Genomic DNA, 15,504 nt, shown 5'->3' with positions numbered 1-15,504 from the left:
TCTTTGGCCACAAACAGTGGGCGTGGACAAAAATGTTGGCCCCCTGCCCCCCAACCATAATTGTCTGTTGCCCCTGTCTGTAAATATTATTATCCCACTAGAGACGGGTTTTATCTACTAAAGAGTTATTCCTTTGGCTAGGGTCTTGCATTACTAGCAGATCTACTAAACTGCTGAGGTGGCACAGCAATTTGTCAGCGATATACTCTCTACAGTTAAAGGGGGGGGGGGCTGTAATTACCATAAAAACTCAATTAAACACTAATGGATGTTTAATAAATCTATTTAATTAACCTGTTTGAAAAAAAAAGATATTTAAATGGAAAGAAAAGCCACACACAAAAGTACATTTATGCGCATTCTGATTCTAGTGGTTTTAGAGTTTTTTGAAACCACAAATAATCTCATTTTCACTAAAACCACAAATGTCTAGTCATTTTTTAAAAGATCCAAATATAAAAAAAATTAATGAAAATGCAGAACACAAACAAAATAAATTTTTGTGTGCTTATAAATAAACAAAACACCTGAAAACCTCTAAAACCACAAATTAAATAAAGAATGTCACAATTACTTAATTACACAACTACAGCTGCCAATTACTTCTTGACCTCGACAGCTTTAAGATGGCGTAGCTTTTTTCTTTGGTATTTTTTTTTTGCTTAACAAATCACTAATTTTTCAAGTTTTCATGTAATTAATAAAATCCATGTTTTTTAGAGCTAATACAAAAAACAAAAAAAACTAATGTTAGTAAATGGGCCCCAACAACTTTGCAATATACTTCTTCTTTCTTTAATGATTTTACAAGTAAATAGCCCCTACCGACATAAATGCTGCTCAACTGTTGACAGGAATACTGCAGCCCTCTAGCAAGCAGATCAAAGCTGCTTTGTGTTTTCTAGAGAAATAGAGCAATTCACATATGAGAAAATGTCACAGTATATTAAAAATTGGTTTATTTTGCTCTTTGTTAGGGAAATAAAAAGAAAAAACCTTAAAAAAAACACAATATTAAAGTGTATTGTTACTATTACAACCAATTTGCTTGTGTTCTGAAGCTCTGACTCACATCCCTGGTCTAACAAGCTGATTCCAGATGAATCTGTGATTTGGAATTTCCAGATGTCAAACAGCATCACTGTGTTATTTGCAACAGGAAAATAAATGTTGGGTTGAGGGAATAAACCATGCATAGCTCATATACTCTAAGAAAAATAATACAGCTAGCACATATTTACTGGCAGATTGAAGCTTTAGTTCAGCAATGAATTAATGTAATAGATCATTAAATAATGATAGAAAAACCAAGTACTTTAATACATATGTATATTATATAGTTGTGCAAACTCCATTCATTTATTTGCATTGTTTATTAGGCATAAATAATAGCCAATTTCAATCATCAATGTTTCAGTTCATAGAACCTTTATCAAAATGCACTGCCATATCCAAAACATTAAAGTTTTAAAACTTAATAAGATAACTAACAAGCACCACCCTTCCGGACCTAAGTCCAGTTTCATTACATCTTTTCCCCTGGGTCCCAAGCTAACCCTGGTTGTCATAGCAACCTGGGCAACAGGGGAAATATGTTATATATGACATCATGTGATAGGGAATACATTCTTGTGTGTGCAGATTTACCCACAGGCCCCCCTCACTTGGAAGGATTTTCTTCTCAAGTTAGCCTTAGTTACATCAAATACAGCCTTGGAGACAGAACAACCTATTTGGCAAATACCTTGTTTTTTGCGCTGTGAACAGATATTTGTATGTGCGTACTCTGGTAAACTGGTAATGCCTATGCTCATACATTTCTAATGACATATGGTACTGTCACAAAGTCTATGTAAACCCAGCGCTGTCTTTGTTCTTTTGTTCTGTCTAATAAACCTTTACCTCAAACAACTTTGGTGAAATTTCCATAACATGGTTACCCGCATCTACACAGAGAGCATAAAAATAACAAGCAATAAAACACTAATCAAGAAAACTGCTGAAAAAGCAATATTCATTAAGACCCTTGGTGACAAAGTACCCAGTTTCTTAATCCATATTGTCTCACGTTGCAGCAAAAGAGGGGACCTATCACCATGCCTCCTGGGCATGGGTATATCATCTATTGCAATGTATTTAAAAGTGGGTAACCTAAGGCCCAATTACACAAAAAGCTTTGCCACTGAATTAGGCAGTATTTATTGCTGATCTATGATAATCTTAACATTAAGTCTGTCTTGCCAGCATATAATAATCCACACAGGCAAGTAATAGGATATATGGCAATACATGTCATGTGGGGTCAAATTTGATACCTATAACCTGTCAGAGGATGTACAAAACATATATAAGCAAGATGTACACGATGGGCATCTAAAGCAAACCCACTTATTGGCCTGCAACCAAAACGCAACAGTGCTATCAGTTTTATAACATTTCACCGGGTCCCCGATGACCAAAAGATCTAAATTTTGACCCCATCGATAACCAATCATGGGGGGTCCAAGGCACAATTTGCCTAAATGTTCATCTGCTTTAATAATTTTCCAAATGGCCTGAATTGCCTGTCCCACTTCACGTGACAAATGGTTATAGCAAGTAGAAAAAACAGTAAAGAATCCCCCTTGCTCCTGCTTGTTGACAATTTAAATCTAAACTTAGCACTATTAAGTGCTTCATCTCAAGTCATTTTGCTGTATCCCTGTTTTATAAACCTCTCTCTCTCATCTACAACAGTTGTTTTTATACAAATTTGTATGTCAAAACAGTTCTGTAGAGCTTTGAGAAATAATTTTATTACAATACAGTGAATATTCAGTTTTATTTCCACTAAGGGATAAAAGTAAATCTAAAAATTCCAAGTCATGACAACAGTTGACTGTAAATCTGATCGTGTCAGAACAATGGATCAAATCCCCAACCATAGCTTCAAACTCTAACCTCTCATCACCTCTCCACGGAATAAAGATGTTGTCAATACATCTCGTATATAGAGACATTTTATTTCCATATTTTATGTGACTGCTCTCAAATTAATACATAAATAAATGTACATATCAGGGCAACTTCAACATCCCCATCACAGTCCCCACCACCTGCTGTAAAAAAATCATTCTCAAATTGGAAATATGGAACATATGACAGTATACTAACCTACATTATATACAGAAGGGCTGCTGATAAACCAGACGTACCCCTTTCACATTTTGTTCTGTGTAAGAACAGAAATAGAGAAGTAAAGGGTTCTTTCAGGCCAAGTTTAGTGCCTTTGTCTAGGCCTAAACCTGGCTAGCTTATGTGTAAACTAGCGGTCTATATTTAACATTAGTAATGCATACTTGTGGACACCTAGTGGGGCTGTTTTCTATATGAAGCAAAGTTGTTCTTGCCTTACTTTGTTAGGAAATCTACCCCTATGACAGCCAACTGTCAAGCATATGTACATAAGAGGGTAAATATCTGCCACAGCTAAAAATGCCTATGTAGCAGTGCCTTAAAAGTTGTCCATACTCAAGCTAGGCTGGTAGATTTGAACATTGGACATGTAATACATATTTCTGAACTGTTAACAAAGAAAGATATAAGGCAAAAAAAACTATAGCGATTTTTATGGATTATGATTATTTTTGCAAGCTATATGTGACACAATTATGGATGCCAGGCTGGGACACAAAACAAGAGTGTCAGCACCAAGCCAGTCAATGTACTTAAGCAAAACACTTGATAGCAAAAGTCTGGTAAGTTTAGCATTTTAAAATATGATAATTTAATGGAGATGCTGTGGGGAGAAAGAATGGAGCATCCTGGTTTAGCACACGATATCTTGCTTAATATCAGTATTAGAAATAGAATGTATTTAATCCCACAGCTCCATGACCCAATTAATCACCAAAAAGTATTTTATCAGTAGTTACAGAGAAGGTTTCAGCCCACTGGATACATGCACATATTAAATTCATATCTAGGTTTCACTTGGCTTCACTTGGTACAGTTATAGATATTATGTTTCGTGTCAGGATTGATGTGAAATAAAGCTTTCTTCTTAACAATTTCCACCTGTGTTTGGAGTGCACATCCATTGGAGAAATTGCACTTGTGACTGCTGGTCACCCCTTGCTAAGGATCTGGGGTGCTGCACCAAGACCATTGGATCAGTGTGGTGAGTGTCCATGAAAAATTTTGAATTATGTGATTTTTGTAAAAAATTTGTGAAAAATTGTGAAAAAATTTCCCCTGAGTGAAGGGCCCAGGGCACAGCACTTGGACCAATTTTGTAAAGGGGTGAGCGAATGCTGATTGCGATTGACTGTTTTAAATTTTGAATTTGGTTTAATTCGCCGGGTGGCTAAGAGCAAATTTGGAATAATTGTAGTTAGTAAAGCTAGTAACCTGTAATCTTGGTAAGAAATAAAAACTGAAAAACACAGAGCAGAACGACATTGTCAGCCATATCCTGATACATGACCTCTTTTGTTCATGTGGCTCTAAATACATGTAGTCAAAGTTGTACTTAGGAATTATAGGTTTGAAAACAAATGCATTATTTTTGATTGGTAAAATCACAGGGAAGGGATTGTCATAAAATCTATTTACAGCAATGACTATTACTCAGTTAGCTTTATTTGCATCTTTGCTATCTAAATGGGATTGGCCTTTTAGAAAAGTTGTGTATGAATGGTACATTCACTATAAGCACTTACCTGCTAGTGATCCTGAAGAAAATGTCACCAGCACAGGGGTACCTTGAAGTAAGTGCATGTGCAGTAGAGTAAAAAGCTGAACTTTAAATAAAAAAAACATGCTTTTTCACTCTACTCTGCATGTGTCAGGCCTGAAGAAGAACATCACTCAATGGTGCTTGCTGAAAAGTGGCCCATACTGTTGACGTTTTCTGCTAACAGATGCACCAGTTGACGCCCCCAGTGATTTAACCTTTCCTTATCCTTTTATGCTCAATTCAAATTCTATATATCTTTAGATAGTCATGCCTCTCTCCTGTCAGGTATGGGATCTGTTATCCAGATGGTTGGGACTTGGGTTTTTGGATAATTAGTTTTTTTATGTAATTTGAATTACTATACAGGTATAGGATCTGTTATCCAGAAAGCTCTGAATTACAAAAAGGCCATCTCCCACAGACTCCCATTTTAATCAAATAATTCAAATTTTAAAAAATGATTCCCTTTTCCTCTATTATAATAAAACAGTACCTTGTACTTGATCCTAACTGAGATATCATCAATCATTAATGGAGGCAAAACAATCCTACTGGATTTCATTAATGTTTAAGTGATTTTTTTGCAGACTTATGGTATGGAGATCCAAATTACTGAAAGACCCCTTGTCTTGAAAACCCCAGGTTCCAAAGCATTCTGGATAACAGGTCCCATACCTGTGCCATAAGTCTATTAAAAAGATTTAAACCCAATAGGGCTGTCATGCCACCAATATAAATTCATACAGGCATCATTTACAAGGTACTGTTTTATTATTACAGAGAAAAGGGAAATAATTAAAAAAAAAAAAAAAAAAAAGGATTTGCTTCAAACTCTATGGGAGATGGCTTTTCATAATTTGGAGCTTTCTGTTATATCAGGTTTCTGTATAACAAATCCCATACCTGTACTGCCAACAACTAGAAAAAGAAGAGAAGCTAAAGCAACTGAAGTCCCTAATCTAAAAGCGAAACTACTGCAACTGGTTACATGCAGCAAAGAGCTATTGTTAATTTAGTTGCCCTTTAAGATCTTCATACACGAGGTAACATTTTGCATCTCTGCCAATTTGATTTATAAAATAGAATTGCATGTTACCAAATAGGAAATAAATTGCAGGATTCCACAGTCTGCCAAAACTTCAAAGCAGTGGAGAAAATAGAGAAAGTAAGGGCTAATAGCAAAGAGCAGAGTCAGTTTACTGCTTGATTTGAGCAAGCCCACATGGAATGGTGCCTATGTGAGTAATAATTAGCTCACTTTTTGGAACTGTAGTTGTTATAGAAGGAAATAAGGCCTATGATTGAATCATGATTATTATGACTTGGATGGTGGCTTCATGTTGAATGAGACACTCATGTTTATAAATAACAAATGTCTGTGTTTACTTCCCAAGCTTCGTTTAAAAATGACAATGAACTAATCATCTAAGAAGAAAGTATATGTAACCAAGCCTGGGGGTTTGATTGAACCACATGGTGCAATGTGGTAGACCTACACTGAATTAAGATTAAAATCAAAGCACAATATGATGCTAGAAAAGAAGGTGGGTCCTTCCTTGGAAGATCAAAGATTCTGGCTAGGAAGTAAGTATTAAAGCCCCTTGAATGAAAAAGAGCCAAACCACATATGGGGGGTTCCCAGCACAGTAAGGGAGGCCTTCATGTGGCATGTAAAAAATCATATTACAGTATATATGTGGCAAGAATGCAATGCTCTTGCTTTACAAAATGACCGCTAGCTCAGCAGGCCACACAACAGCCATCCACACCAGAATCTTATAGTTTACTAGGCATTCAAATAGCTTTAGTAAATGTAGAAGCCTGTTTCGCTTACATAAGAAAGTAGGGAAGCAGTCCTGCAAAACAAATGATGGTTTTAATGGACCTAATTACTTTAAGATTAATTAGAAAATGGCATTTTGACAAATATGTGATAAGTGGGACATTTATTAGCATTTATTATGTGTGCATGCACGTCTGTGAGAGGTTCTGCGTGTATGCACGTGTAACCAAAATGGATTTAGACAGAAGAAAAATTTCTTTAACTCGGCAAGTCACACACATGATCTGTACCTTTGTGATTTTAGTGTTTGTCATATGAATATGGAGTTGCTGTAACAGTTGTAAATTTGCTCCATTTCAAGTAACTCATAAGATGTTAGCATTTGCTGACCTGCTGTCTGAACCTTGCAATAGAGCATTGATCCCAACCAGCATTCTTGTGAGCAACATGTCATTCACCACACCCTTTGATGTTGCTCCCAGTGTCCTCAAAGGAAATGGCCATTTTTAAATCTTTGGCTTGAAACATGTTCTGGAATCGCAGAGACACAGTTTTACTCTAAGAAGAGCCTCCTGCAGGCTAGCAGTCCACATGGGGATACCAATTAGCCAATCACAGCCCTTATTTTGGATCTTCAAGGAACTTTTTTTCATGCTTGTGTGGCTCACCAACAGCTGAATGTACCTCATGAGTAAAAAAGGTTGGGGATCCCTGCTATAAGGTATTCACAATACCTGGTAAGCACATATTAGAGTTACACATAAAATAACCATACAATATCACAATATCTGTAAATTCAGTTTCTAGAAACCAATGCCAATAAACTCAACTTTGAAACTGGACAACATTCTCAAGCATTTTCTTAAAGAAGAAATGAAATCAGCTTTTTAACTATCTCCCAAAATCAGTTAGCAGTTCCCCTCCTGAAATGCCGCATCAAAAATGTAAATATTTATTTACTTTGCCTGCGCTGATCTAAGTTTCATGTTGGTTATGTATACAATGTGTGCATGTGATCGCTTCTATTGGTGCTAAAAACTACGCAGGAGGAGCAGGAAAGATTAGCGATGATTTTTGTGAGTGTCATGTGACCCAAACATCATTGATGAACGGGGAAAGGTAGATGCACATTCCGGGGGATAGGGGAATTGGATGTGCACATGTGCAAGCCCTCAGATTTGGATTTTATTGTAATATAATGCTAATTTATACTATCAAGCTGGCAAATTTGGATTTTATTATGGAATACAGGTATGAGACCCGTTATCCAGAATTCTAGGGACCTGGGTTTTCTGGATAAGGGGTCTTTCTGTAATTCAGGTCTCCTAACTTACAGCTGCTAAAGGTACTGTTTTATTATTACAAAGAAAAAGGAAATTGTTTTTTAAAATGTTAATTATTTGATTAAAATGGAGTCCATGAGAGATGACCTTTCCGTAATTCAGAAATTTCTGGATAATGAGTCTCCGGATAAGGGGTCCGATACCTGTGCTATCATAGGGGAGGTGTTTGGGAAGCAGGCTAATGGTAAGTGCATCTTGACATACTTTCAGCTGTATTTGTGAGTTAACTTTTGTTGTCCTTTTATAAGGTATCATGATGTGGCCAGAAAAAAGTATACACCCAAAATATTTATGCCATATACACACACAACTTTAATTTTTAAAGTACAGCATATGTTGAGGCTTCATAAATATGTCTTATTAGTAATATTAATAAAAAACAATAAATTGCTCAATGCAATTCTTTAAGAAAAATGATTAGGCAGTAATAAATGAATTTTGTCTTTAGTTATGATTTATGATGCTGACAAAATATATCAACATAATTAGAGGAAACCTGTCACTGCTCTCAGTTCCAACTTACAAATGTAACACTGAGTGCAATTTACTTACCTTTGTCATATATTTCTTTCAAGACCCCTCTCTTGATGAGTTCTTCTCTGCTTTGTCTCATAGATATCTTCCTTTCCAGAGCTAAGAACAAGCATACACACACATTTAATGACTCAATTAAAGAAAAAAAAAAGCTCCGCTCAAATATAGTTTTATGTAATTATTTTCAGTGAAATCATTCTTGATGTTTTTTAAGTTATGCCCAACTGAAATGTAATTCATTTCTGGTGTGTACAATTGTTGCAAGTATTTTGTATTTCAAAGGAACAGTAACATCAAAAAATTAAAGTGTTTTAAAGTAATTAAAATATAATGTGCTGTTGCTCTGCAAAAAAATTGTGTTTTTGCTACAGAAAAGCTACAATATAAATAAGCTGCTGTGTAGCCACGGGGGCAGCCATTCAAGCTGGAAAAAAGGAGAAAAGGCACAGGTTACATAGCAGATAACTAGTAGATAAGCCCCATATAATGGGGGTTTGTCTGTTATCTGCTAAGTAACTTGTGCCTTTTCTCCTTTGAATGGCTGCCCCCATGGCTACACAGCAGCTTACTTATATAAACTATAGTAGTCTCTCTGAGGCAAACACCCCAGTTGTACCAGTGCAGGGCAACAGTACATTATATTGTTATTACTTTTATACACTTTCATTTTTTGGTGTTACTGTTCCTTTAAGAACAACCTTCTTATCTGCATGCAACATGTTGTTTTGTGAAACCAAGCATTTAGGGGTACCAGCATTTTGTACACATATTGGAGTAATGTACCCCCAGCTGTAAAATATAAGAGTTATAAGAGATCACCTTGGAACTTCATGGCCATATTAAGGCAGTGAAACACTGAGGTGACTACTAAGCAGGGGAGGGCTTGCAACATCTGGCTTGAATAACAAAAAGAGCCCGGTGAACCAAGAGCATTAAAGGAACAGTAACACCAAAAAATTAAAGATTAAATTAAATGAAATATAATGTACTGTTGTCCTGCACTGGTTAAAGTTGTGTGTTTGCTACAGTAACTCTACTATAGTTTATATATAATAAGCTGCTGTGTAGCCCCGGGGGCAGCCATTGAAGCTGGAAAAAAGGAGAAAAGGCACAGGTTACATAGCAGATAACGGATAAGCTCTGTAGAATACAATAGTGTTTTATCTGTTATCTGCTAAGTGCCTGTGCCTTTTCTCCTTTGAATGGCTGCCCCCATGGCTACACAGCTGCATTCTTTATATAAACCATAGTAGTGTTTCTGAGGCAAACACACCAGTTGTACCAGTGCAGGGCAGCACTACATTATACTGGAATTTCTTTCATACACTTGAATTTTTTGGTGTTACTGTTACTGTTCCTTTAAGATTATGGCCCACCCTTCTACACATTTTTTTTAAAAACAGACATATATAATTTACAATTTAATATACAATGCAACATTATTTTGCATCTTCTATGTGTTATGAAAGCGGAGCCAGAAAAAAATGAATTTCATAAAATAAAAAAACAAGAGTTGGCAGCCATGTCATTTAACCCTTTGGCAGGCCTTCCCTTAAAATGAATACCTGAGCATATTCTCAAGATCTATAGCTCAAGAACTGAAGAGTCTTAATTTATTGCTGTGTATTGAGCTAGTTATCCTTCTGTTTATTGGATGGTATCTAGCATCACCTTAAAACAATAGATCAAATAGAATTCCCAGGTCTGAACATCTTCTGTTTTTAAAAAATATGAGGCCAGTGCAAGTGTTTGATACTGAGAAAATATTTAAATTTAAGCCATATTCATTTTCGGTGTATAAGTACAATGTGCAAATGTACTATTCATTTAGCAAACTATCTTTCCCAGCCATGATTTAGTCTACACATTCCCATACTGGTCAAAGAATTCAAGTCCTCTAGAAGAGCACCTAATAGCCATGGATTAGATTCAGTTTGACACCTAAAATTGTCCATTCCACGTTTATGGATATAAATCCTGTATAATCTCCCCAAACAAATAAGCTATTTGGCCCATCTGGCTTTATGGAATGTATTTTATTTCACTTGTTCCTCAGACCTGTCTGACACCAAATGTAATGTAATGTAAATGTAATGTTTCTTGGAGTTAATGATCAGACACCAAAGGAATAAAGATGATACAAAGTGAATTGGCATGTGATGACTCTCAGCAAGAGTGACGAGCCATCTGATTAAAACCTGCCTAAAGAAAAAGCAGCACAAAAAGGCAATGAGCAGGCAGGCACGGGTATATGTTAGTAATGGATAACAGGCAGAAGAAGAAGCAAGCAGAAAACATAAGCAGCTGAGTCCTTTGAGTGCATATGGTTTGAAGTACAAAACAGTAATTGTTGGCAGCAGTACAGCAGATTTAGTTGTATGATTCATTTAAAAGCACCCTCCAATGATATAGGGCTGTACAATGAGAGACAAAACAACAAGGAAGAACAAAGCACCACACATTCGCAAAAGGGCAATAATCAAGAGCTTACAGTAGAAGGACTATGAGAATAATAATATACTGTCCAAAGCGCATAAAGGTTATTCTTCAGAATGCAGGTAAGCGTGAGGTCAAGTTTCATACAAACAGTGGGTGACTGAACTGTAAGCAGATTGTTGGTTGCCAAGTCACTTGCTGATATGTAGTTCCACAGGATAATCTGGTCTCATTGTAAAAAATATATCAGGCTATTGTAGCTACGACCGACATGCTTGGAGAAACATAGTGCACAGAAAAGCATAGGTAAAATATATAGAACCATTTTGATTAAAATCATTGGGAAAAACAACTTCTAAGCATCTAGCAAGACCAGCACACAATTATTTCTGTATCCTGTCTCCATTTTTTATCAATCATAGGGTTTAACATCAAAAGCTTGCCAGAGCTGTGCTCTGCCAGGGAAAAATCAAGTGATTCTTTGTTTCAAAGGATGTCTCCTGCCAGCCGTTTTATTACACGGCAACAAAACTAAATAAAAATTCTCAGTCTTTCCTCTAAATGTCACCACTTAGGGGGCGAAACACACTGGTGTTTTTACAATGAGAAGCAACAAATATTTGATTTCTGCATAGCCATAGAATAAATCTAAACAATAGGTCCTGCTGACTTGTGTGGTATCTAGCCACTCGTGACCACGCTGGCTGCTTACTGGCCTCTATAAGCACGGTTGTATTTTCTGAATAGGAATCCAAAGGCACATGCTTAAGAGGATAGCTATATAGGAACCCCCCTCACACCTTTTTAGATATACAAACTATCCCTAGACATCCAACAGACAGTTGTGGGTAAATATGCCAGTGAAACTGAGCTGAAGGGGAATTTTTAAGCCCTTTTCAGTAATTACCATGCCTGGGGCAGCACCAAGTGTAATTTAAGGGCCAGCATAAACCATAAAAGTTTTTCTATGATTTGAATCTGGTCCCATGTGCTGTGTAAAATATTAAGGCCTACCCAAGTGATATCTACTGGAGAGGCGTAAAAATCCCATCAGACTCCTATGCCAATTGTTGGTCTGGTGTCTTAAAGGACATGTAAAGCCTACATTTGCCTACAATGTATATCAGTTGGGCACATCTCCCCCACCCAAATATATATATATATAAATATATATAGAATTGTCTTTGATAAAAGTTCTGCTTTGTTTGAGCACTGTAATGGTAAAGCTGAGCTAAGGAGAAAAATAGTAGAATAGTTTAATTCTATCCTTGTAGCAGCTCTTGAATCCAAGGAGCCCAAGACGTAAAAGACCAATATTCAGATATATGCACATATAAACACTAGTATTAATAGACAACTAAAGGCATCACTGTTTCCTGCAGGGCTACCTTTTCAAGATTTAATTTCCTATACAGAAGGCCACTACAACAAGTTATATTTTAGATACAATAGGAGATTGCAGGTATCAAGGAAGGGGCGGTGCAAGCTTGATGGTCAACCTTATTTTCATTTTTTGTTTTCTCCAAATTTCATCTGCCAATGCACCATGTCTCCCAGTGCAATGGTAGACAAGATGCAGCTTCCCTCACTCCTGCAGGAAAGATCTGAACAATAGGAAGACAGTCATATTGTGTGTGGCCCCTTGTTTGTTCTCAATTTAATTGGTTGTTTAAAGGCTGTTGGGCGGACAACATGGAGATCGGCCAATGTATGGCCACCTTTAGGCTCAAGATAGATAAAGCAACATCTCTGAGCCTAGCACAGTGCTATGACACCTTTAGTAGCACCTACACATAAGTTCCACAGAACTCGCAGTTATTATACAGGGAAAAATTATCATTTCTTGCTTTGATCTCTGTAGGACATGAAGTAAGTTTCAAAAGTTCTCAAGTAAAGCCTCTCCTACATATTTAATTCTGCACAAATATTAAGTTCTCCTTCAATGTATTGTATGGTATCTACGCGGACAGCAATTTCTATTTACAATTCCTCTAACTATATTGCTAGGATTACTGTCACTTCTTAGGGTGTGTCAGGGCCGCGTGCTAACTAAAGGGAAGGCTTTATTAATAGATACATTTGTCATCTTAATCTTAACACAAACCTATACCAGGGCACAGCAACAATTTCAGACCTTAAGTAAAAATAGACAAACAAAATTAGTTTATATAAAGGGGCAGTTCACATTTACAAACATAATTGGCTATATATTTGATTTGATCTCTGCAGCATCAGCAACTTATGTATCAATTGTACAGAATTTAGTGAAGCTCTGGGATAATGCTCAGCAAGGCCCAAGCTACTGATAAATGTGTAACCTAATGTAAGGTTTAAAGACGTTTTTACAGAAATAAAGGAAAACCTAATTTAAAACAGATAAAAATTATTATTTGCTGTTATTCCAGCCCAGGCACTATCTACTAGAAGTCTGTATGTTCTAACACAGACTGCATACGTTTTCTCTGGGTACACTAGTTTACTCCCACACTATAAATAAATAAACACGGGTAATTAACTGGCTTTAGTTAAAATTTACCACAATGTGTGTGAATGTGATAGGGACATAAATCTGATAGCTTAGAGACTGATGTGAATAATGTATAATCTCTGTAAATTGTTCCCGACTCCCTTCCCCACTGAACAGACTAAGCATTATGCCCCATACACGGGCCGATTGTGGCTGCTGATACCGGCCCCCCTTCACTCTGGTTTGGCCCTAGGGCCAAACGATCGAATTAGCCTACATGGTCCCCGATATCTCCCACCCGTAGGTGGGGATATCAGGTGAAGATCAGCTCGCTTGGCTACCTCGCCAAGCCATACCCCCCAACTGTTCCGCTTTTCGCGGGACAGTCCCGCTTTTTATGGCGCATCCGCTGTCCCGGATAGTTCCATGAATGTCCCGCATTGCGGGACATTCATGGAACTATCCGGGACAGCGGGATGCGCTTGCTGTAGCCGGATGTTCTTGCTTCTTCTGTGGCTTCATTATGCCTCTCCTTGTGCAGCGCGACAGGCCCTTTTATAAGGTTGCGCCTGTGGGTGTGACGTCATTACGCACGGGGCGCAACCTTATAAAAGGGCCTGTCGCGCTGCACAAGGAGAGGCATAACGAAGCCGCAGACGAAGGCTGCGCCTATGGGAGGTACTGTGAATGGGGGGCTACTGTGATAGGGGGACACTGTGTATTGGGGGGTACTGTGTATTAGGGGCTACTGTTTATAGGGGCACTGTGTATTGGGGGCTACTTTGTATAGGGGGCTACTGTGTATAGGGGGCACTGTGTATGGAAGACTACTGTGTATTGGGGGGTACTGTGTATTGGGGGGTACTGTGTATTGGGGGGTACTGTGTATGGGGGGCTACTGTGTATGGGGGGCTACTGTGTATAGGGGGCTACTGTGTATAGGGGGCTACTGTGTATGGGGGTACTGTGTATGGGGGGGCAAAACTGGTACTTAGTTATAACTCACTTATAACTGACTGCCTTCTCTCTATACTTGTATTTTAATGTAGGAGTTGCTATATTGTTTTCCTTAGGTCGTTCAGTATGAGGGTATAGCACATTTTCATCTGCGCCCGCCATTTGATCTATAGAAAAGGGGTATTTTTTTAAAATGGGGTGTGGTAATTGGGGCGTGGCCACAAAAGGGGGCGTGATCAAAAATATTTGCCGCGCTGCGCGCGCCAAATCTTTTTGTCCCTCTTTTAATTTTTCAAATGTTGGGAGGTATGGCCAAGCAAGTGAATCTTCACGTGTATGGGCACCTTAATACTACCTCTTTAACCTGTACCAGGGAACTATTCACTCTAGTTTGAGACACCTGCTCACCTACCATGAGCAGCTCATGTGGAACGTCCATGTATCATCCCTGATGGGTACATGAATAAGACTGGGCCAAGCTTGCCTGGTTCTGTGCAGGCACTGAGCACTGTGCAGGCTTTATACAAGGTAGGCAGACAGTTTGCAGCAGCATTAAGAAGATGGATTACCAGAAAATCAGCACAAAGAACTGCAAATAAGCTTAAATAGTGATAGTCTTTGATATAGCCTGAGCATAATTATTATGGTGGACACTGTTATTTATGATTACTTTGTTGTTTATGATTAATTTTCAGCACCCCAAGTCTCGATACAGTTTTTAAATGATACATTTCCACTTTGCCGCTTATGCTTTTTTCCACATTTGCTTTACTGTAATTGTAATTTTATTGGGTTCTACATAGATTAAAGCCAATACCTCCAACACATATACTCCCAAATATGAACATTTCCCACTCAACTGCATATACAAATGCATGCTTAGTGCTAACAGAACCACATTTGAATGCAATTATAAACATTTGTGAACTAACCCACGTTGTGCATTTAGTCAAAAATCCTGTGCTGACATCTTGGCCAAAAACACTGTAGCATACAACCATGTTCTGGAGGTAGCAAGGACAATGTATGGCCCCTAAAAGCCACTCTTTCCTCGCTAATATTTTTGCTAATATTTTCAAATATCAATATTTATTCTACAAAGTTAAGAAGTTAGCAAATTTTAGCATTAGTGATTAGACTTCTAACTATATCAAATGTATTGGGGTTTCAATAATCATGGGACTATTTATTAAACTTTAATGGTCCTTGTTATATATTGACAATTAGCCCTTTGTATTTCCTTTGTATTTCTGAAATGAAATTAATT

General features: G+C 37.5%; 1 protein-coding gene across 1 annotated transcript in view; it reads right to left on the bottom strand.

Moving 5' to 3' along the window:
- phactr1 (phosphatase and actin regulator 1) overlaps positions 1-15,504 on the bottom strand; it is a gene marked incomplete in the record, with an annotated part of 155,879 nt that overhangs the window by 30,453 nt on the left and 109,922 nt on the right. Inside the window, 1 exon segment of the mRNA NM_001142167.1 lies at positions 8,396-8,476. Coding sequence (NP_001135639.1) covers positions 8,396-8,476 — 81 coding nt within the window.

Source organism: Xenopus tropicalis, chromosome 6 (assembly GCF_000004195.4).
Source record: "Xenopus tropicalis strain Nigerian chromosome 6, UCB_Xtro_10.0, whole genome shotgun sequence".
Classification (NCBI taxonomy): domain Eukaryota; kingdom Metazoa; phylum Chordata; class Amphibia; order Anura; family Pipidae; genus Xenopus; species Xenopus tropicalis.
Note: the sequence above shows the minus strand (reverse complement) of the source record. Positions and strands in the feature narration are given on the sequence as shown.